This window comes from Camelina sativa, chromosome 1 (genome assembly GCF_000633955.1).
Source record: "Camelina sativa cultivar DH55 chromosome 1, Cs, whole genome shotgun sequence".
NCBI classification, from domain to species: domain Eukaryota; kingdom Viridiplantae; phylum Streptophyta; class Magnoliopsida; order Brassicales; family Brassicaceae; genus Camelina; species Camelina sativa.
Window position 1 is genome coordinate 19,055,477 of NC_025685.1, and position 6,699 is coordinate 19,062,175.

Here is a 6,699-nt window from a genome sequence, read left to right on the forward strand (position 1 = left end):
TGAGATATTTAGGTATTTATATATATATATACAGTAAAACCTCTATAAATTAATAATGTTGGGTCTATTAATTTTTGTTCTTTTGAGATCCATACTGAATATTTAAAATGGTGAATTTCTTTATTATTTTCATAATAGAAAAATGTGTTACGACCATTACCGATCTCACAAAGTATAAATTCAGCTACTAATGGTCTCAACTTCAGAATTTTCTGCCATAACTAAAAGTTCAAAATAGACTCCTTAGCATTTCTTTTTCGTATCACATACTGACGAACCCAAGCCATTCACAAAAATCCATAGTCAAAAAAGTATTTTGCATATCAAATTTCGACCAAAACCCCAAAAAACCTCATCAAGTCACTGAATTCCTAGCCACCCTCTTCCTTGGGTACACATACATCCTCCTCAGCTACCTTAGCCTTATCATATATATTTGAAGAACCACTCCAAAGGAAGGCTGAGCACATATTTTCTTTTTCCTTAGAACACTTCTTCAGTGGTAATGACTGATATTTAACGAGCTGAACCGACTTGCATCAAAAATCAGTAATGTTTGCAATGACTGATATTTAACGAGCTGAACCGACTTGCATAAGTTAAATGCCGACTAGTCCAACTCACTAATCTATTTAAGATCTTATCCAATAATGGCTCATAATCAAGCTTAGTCGTTGCTACCTGCCTTGGTAGAAAAATAGTAATTTCTCATATGAAAATAAAATTATTACAACTAACTTTTATAACCACGAAGTTGTGGCCTAGTGGTTCTAGCTTAGTGGAAGAGTCGCCATGTTGGTCTGGCCACTAGACCATAAATTCGTGGCCGCCCACATAGTGACTCTTCCACTAAGCTAGAACCACTAGGTCATAACTTCGTTGTTATAAAAGTTATCAGCTTTATCTCTCTACCCATATGGATATGGGCCGCCCGATCCTATCCATGCGTTACCCTTTCTCTATGTATTAGGATCGGACTAACTTTCTTATTAGTATGGTAACTCAAAATAGAAAAAGTTTCATAAATATATATACCAGTTATAATAAATAAACTTTTTGATAGTCCAAAAAAACTTTATAGATAAATTTTTATTCTGTTATATTACATAAACTTATTTTCTTAAGCAACTAAATACAAAATTTATGTATATTAGTAAAGTAACTTATATATTTTTAAGATATTCAAAATATAAAATAAAAAATTCCTATATTCTTAAAAAAATTAAAAAAAGATATAAAATACTTGAAAATGAAGCATTTGAAATTCCGAAAATAAATTATCTTAAATTTTTTAATTTTTTGAAACATTATAAATTTAACAAAATAATATAAGTTTCTCAAAAAACTTACAAGTATTAGGTAAATTACATAATTTTAGATGATAAGAATTAGTAAACTCTAATAATATTAATATTAATAGTATTAAATAATTTTTAATATTACAATAAGTCATTAAAATATTTGACTTAAATGGCTACAATATGTTACTAAGATATATATATACTAGATAAGGCCCACGTTATTACACGGGTAAAAATTAAAATTATTTAGAATAATTAAGTAGTAATATACATGTTGTAGAATTTATCTTGTAAAATTTTAATATTGAATATAAACCTCTCATATTTCATTTTAATACTCTCTCAGTTCCATTATATAAGAATTTTAAAGCTTTCTTTTGCTGTATTTTATAATATTTTCTCCAATTTCTACGTACAATTTCTATTAATATAACAATTTATGAAAAGTGATATTTTTGAAAATCACCCTATTTTTAAATGATTTTTTTAAAGATGATACATATTAATATTTGAAAAAAAAAATGAACTTAAATAAATTTCATCGTTAGACATTCAGTTTAGTAATCACATTACTGTCTATTCCATCGTAAACCCATAATTCACTTCTTCATGGATTAGAGTTAAAATTTTAATAAAAAATAATATGAGCATCGTATGAGATAATATGTATATTGGTTAGTTTTTTAAATTTAACAATAAAAATAATCAGTAAAAAAATCAGTTAACATCCACAAAAATTTTGGAAATCCAAAAATATCCTAGATATTATTCTTCTATATGTCATAATTTTATAAGTAATACTTTTGTCAATTCTCATTAATTAACCAAAATATCTTTCCTACAAACTCAATTTTTCTATTATTTTTTAGGTTTTTCATTTTACTACATGCATTAAAATCTTTAAGATAAAACATGTAAAACTATAGTAATACACATCATGTATTAAAATTTTTTCTTTTTAAGTTTATATTACAACGATAAATATAATTAATATCTGACTAAAATTATCTTAATAACTTATGTTATTCTTTTTAACTTTGTTATTCATTATTTATTGATTAATATACATGCTTAATAAATTATGTTTTTGATTACACATGTCAATTGTTATCAAGAACACACATATAATATAAGTAGCAAACAATGGAAATATATTGATTTTGTTAGTTTTCCTTTTTGATTTAGAAAATAAATTTTTAAAATATAAACATGTAAAATTCTGTAGATATAATTAAGTTGTCTTACTACGTTTATAAAAAAAAAATTGACATGTGTCAACATCTGAATGATACAATTGACATGTGTCACGATCTCGTTAATTCGTAATTTTCTCATCGAACTTTATATAATAAGATATATATATATATATATATATATATATAGGAGTAGATAGATACTATATTTTGTTAAGATTTTGTACAATATTACAAAATTTTCATTAAAGGTAGAATATACAAATCTAAGTTTAATATATTAAGAAATTAGGTAGAATATATTTTCATATATGGATATCCTGTTTCAAAAAGGTTGAATATATTGATTTTTTAATAATTAATATCATAAATATCTTAATTTGATTTGTTAAATACATCCTAAAAAGTGTGTGTGTTGGGTTTATATACTATCAAATTTGAGCCATTAGAATACTTGACTTAAATGGCTACAAGATGTTACTAAGATATATACATTGTTATATAGGAATAGCTAGATACTATATTTTGTTAAGATTCTGTCAAATATTACAAAAATCTCATTAAAGGTGGAATATACAAATCTAGTTTTAATATATTAAAAAAATAGGTAGAATATATTTTCAAATATGGATATCCTATTTTAAAAAAGATTGAATATTTTGATGTTTGGGTATATATACTATCAATTTTGATAAAATAAAAATATGCATTTCAAGATCAAGAAAAAAAATATACAAAAAAATAGAAACTATTTCATCAGTTTTACTTTTGAATCATGAAATCTGCTACTTTATTCATGTTTTTATGTGTTTTTGTGATCTCTGTTATGAGTCATGCTCAAGGTAATATAGTCTTCTTCTTTCGATTGATGAGATATTCACATAATATGAAAAAAATGATTGTAGTTTATAGCAAAAACTGTTGTTATGATATATTTTTTCTCCATAATTTGTTAGATCATCAATTCACAATCTAATTTTTCTTTTTTTTTTTGTTATAAAATAGTTGATGTCAGCGAAAATAAAGATAGCATTGTTGGATGGTTTCCTGGATATTGTGCTTCTTCTTCAACATGCAAAGAAGCCATCGGAAAGAAAAAATTTCCTCATTGCCAGTGTCTGGATACAGCAATGCCGAGAGGACATTACTGTTATTGTTTCCGTCATTAGTTTACGTTGATAATGTTTACAAAGAGTGTAGTCCAAAGATTCAGATTAATTTACATAAAAATTATTAAAAAAATCTATATTATTCAAATTGAAATTTTAAAAATTCTTAAAATTTAATAAATGACAGAAAATAATAATCAAATCTCTTATCAATTTTTTCGTTACTTTTTATGTTTAAATTGGATTTTTTAGTTGAAATTCCAAAAGCCTATTCTCATTTTACAACTGAGATCGACTAGAATTTCAATATCATATCATAACAAAATAACAACTTACTTCCTAATTCACTCAAAAAAAATACACAAAACTCATAATTTGAAAAACCCGGTTTTACCCTTAATTGTTGCCCAAAAAAAAAAAACAAAAAAAAAAACTCAAAAAACAAAATAAATATTCCCTTGCAGAGGAAAGATTGACTTTGTGGCACTCAGCCCTAGGCCTCTTTCGTTTCGTCTCCACACGCCTCCAACGTCAGATTCGTTATTCATCAGCGCCTCCATGATCGCTCCCAATTGAATCAATCAAAACCCCTTCTCCCGTAAATCATTATCCTTATCCTCTGTCAGTATCTGAATCTGCATCTGGAAGCGTGATTACATACATCATGTATATAACTGCTTCATCTTCCGCTACTTCCTCGATCCTTCGAGCTGCTTCTTCTCGCTCTTCTTCTCTCTTCTCCTTCCGATCGTTATTGTCCCCCTCCGTCGCATCTCATTCGTCTCTTCTCACTCGAAGATCTTTTGGTACCATTTCACCTGCTTTTCGCTCACTTCCTCGCTGGAGCCATTGCTTTCACTCAAAACCGTCTCCGTTTAGCCTTACCTCTCAGATCAGAGCCGTTTCTCCTGTCTTAGACCGTCTCCAGAGAACCTTCTCTTCCATGGGTAATTTCTTCGATCGGATGGATCTAGCTTTAATTTTCCGATTTATATAAGCTTTATGAAAATTGAGATTTCTGTGATTGTTTTGCGATATGGAACTGATGGTTGTTACTCTAGTGATTACCATTTCATTTGTTTTTTTGTTTTGTTTCAGCGTCTGAGCATCCGTATAAGGGGATCTTCACTACTCTTCCTAAGCCTAGTGGTGGTGAATTCGGAAAGTTCTACAGCTTGCCTGCTCTGAATGATCCACGGATTGGTAACGATTTTAACATCTCTGTGAACAATTTGATTGAAAAAAGTTACAGAAGGATCAGAATCTAAGAGAAGTGCTCTGTTTGTAGATAAACTGCCATACTCTATCAGGATTCTTCTTGAATCTGCGATTCGTAATTGTGATAACTTCCAAGTAACCAAGGAAGATGTTGAGAAGATTATTGACTGGGAAAAAACATCTCCTAAACAAGTCGAGATCCCGTTTAAACCGGCTCGTGTTCTTCTACAGGTAAACTACTGTTTTGTGTAGGGGATGCCAAAATGAATTGTCTCTTATTTGTTTTCTTAACCATTTGTTTTGTTCTGTGGCAGGACTTTACTGGAGTCCCAGCTGTTGTTGACCTTGCTTGTATGCGTGATGCGATGAACAAGCTGGGCAGTGATTCCAACAAAATTAATCCCTTGGTACTTTTTTTTTTATTTCCCACATATCGATGCTATCTGTTTAGCTTAGGGTTCTTCTAGATTTCTTATGTGTACAGTGTCTCTCAGGTTCCGGTGGATCTTGTAATTGACCACTCAGTTCAAGTTGATGTTGCTCGGTCTGAAAACGCAGTGCAAGCAAACATGGAGCTTGAGTTCCAGAGGAACAAGGAAAGGTTTGCTTTCCTTAAATGGGGTTCTACTGCGTTCCAGAACATGCTTGTTGTGCCTCCTGGTTCTGGTATTGTGCATCAGGTAACTTTTTTTGCAGTACGCAAGTCCATTATTTGTTTCTAAACTTGTTCTAACATTGATATATAACCTTTTCAACCACATGATTCCAGTGTATTGAAATGTTGCTTTCATTATTATCTTATTTTTGTCTGACCTATTGTTTGTATTTGGATTTTTTGGCATTGATTGTCTCAATTTAACCCCATTTTGATCATTCAGGTCAATTTGGAATATCTTGGAAGAGTTGTGTTCAATACCAAAGGCCTTCTATACCCAGACAGCGTGGTTGGAACTGATTCACATACCACTATGATTGATGGTTTGGGAGTTGCTGGATGGGGAGTTGGAGGTATTGAAGCTGAGGCAACAATGCTTGGCCAGGTAAACTAGTCTGATTATTAACATTACCCCTATCCTATGCTGGTGAATCTGGAGACTATGTTACTGAATATATNTGAATCTGCATCTGGAAGCGTGATTACATACATCATGTATATAACTGCTTCATCTTCCGCTACTTCCTCGATCCTTCGAGCTGCTTCTTCTCGCTCTTCTTCTCTCTTCTCCTTCCGATCGTTATTGTCCCCCTCCGTCGCATCTCATTCGTCTCTTCTCACTCGAAGATCTTTTGGTACCATTTCACCTGCTTTTCGCTCACTTCCTCGCTGGAGCCATTGCTTTCACTCAAAACCGTCTCCGTTTAGCCTTACCTCTCAGATCAGAGCCGTTTCTCCTGTCTTAGACCGTCTCCAGAGAACCTTCTCTTCCATGGGTAATTTCTTCGATCGGATGGATCTAGCTTTAATTTTCCGATTTATATAAGCTTTATGAAAATTGAGATTTCTGTGATTGTTTTGCGATATGGAACTGATGGTTGTTACTCTAGTGATTACCATTTCATTTGTTTTTTTGTTTTGTTTCAGCGTCTGAGCATCCGTATAAGGGGATCTTCACTACTCTTCCTAAGCCTAGTGGTGGTGAATTCGGAAAGTTCTACAGCTTGCCTGCTCTGAATGATCCACGGATTGGTAACGATTTTAACATCTCTGTGAACAATTTGATTGAAAAAAGTTACAGAAGGATCAGAATCTAAGAGAAGTGCTCTGTTTGTAGATAAACTGCCATACTCTATCAGGATTCTTCTTGAATCTGCGATTCGTAATTGTGATAACTTCCAAGTAACCAAGGAAGATGTTGAGAAGATTATTGACTGGGAAAA

At 31.1% G+C, this 6,699-nt stretch overlaps 1 protein-coding gene across 1 annotated transcript in view; it reads left to right on the forward strand.

Annotated features, from left to right (window-relative positions):
* Window positions 4,075–6,699, forward strand: part of LOC104699062 (aconitate hydratase 2, mitochondrial-like) — a gene marked incomplete in the record, with an annotated part of 8,139 nt that continues 5,514 nt past the window's right edge. The window contains 6 exon segments of the mRNA XM_019228859.1: window positions 4,075–4,550; window positions 4,702–4,806; window positions 4,892–5,052; window positions 5,136–5,228; window positions 5,316–5,501; window positions 5,700–5,861. Of these exon segments, the coding sequence (XP_019084404.1) occupies window positions 4,268–4,550; window positions 4,702–4,806; window positions 4,892–5,052; window positions 5,136–5,228; window positions 5,316–5,501; window positions 5,700–5,861 (990 nt within the window).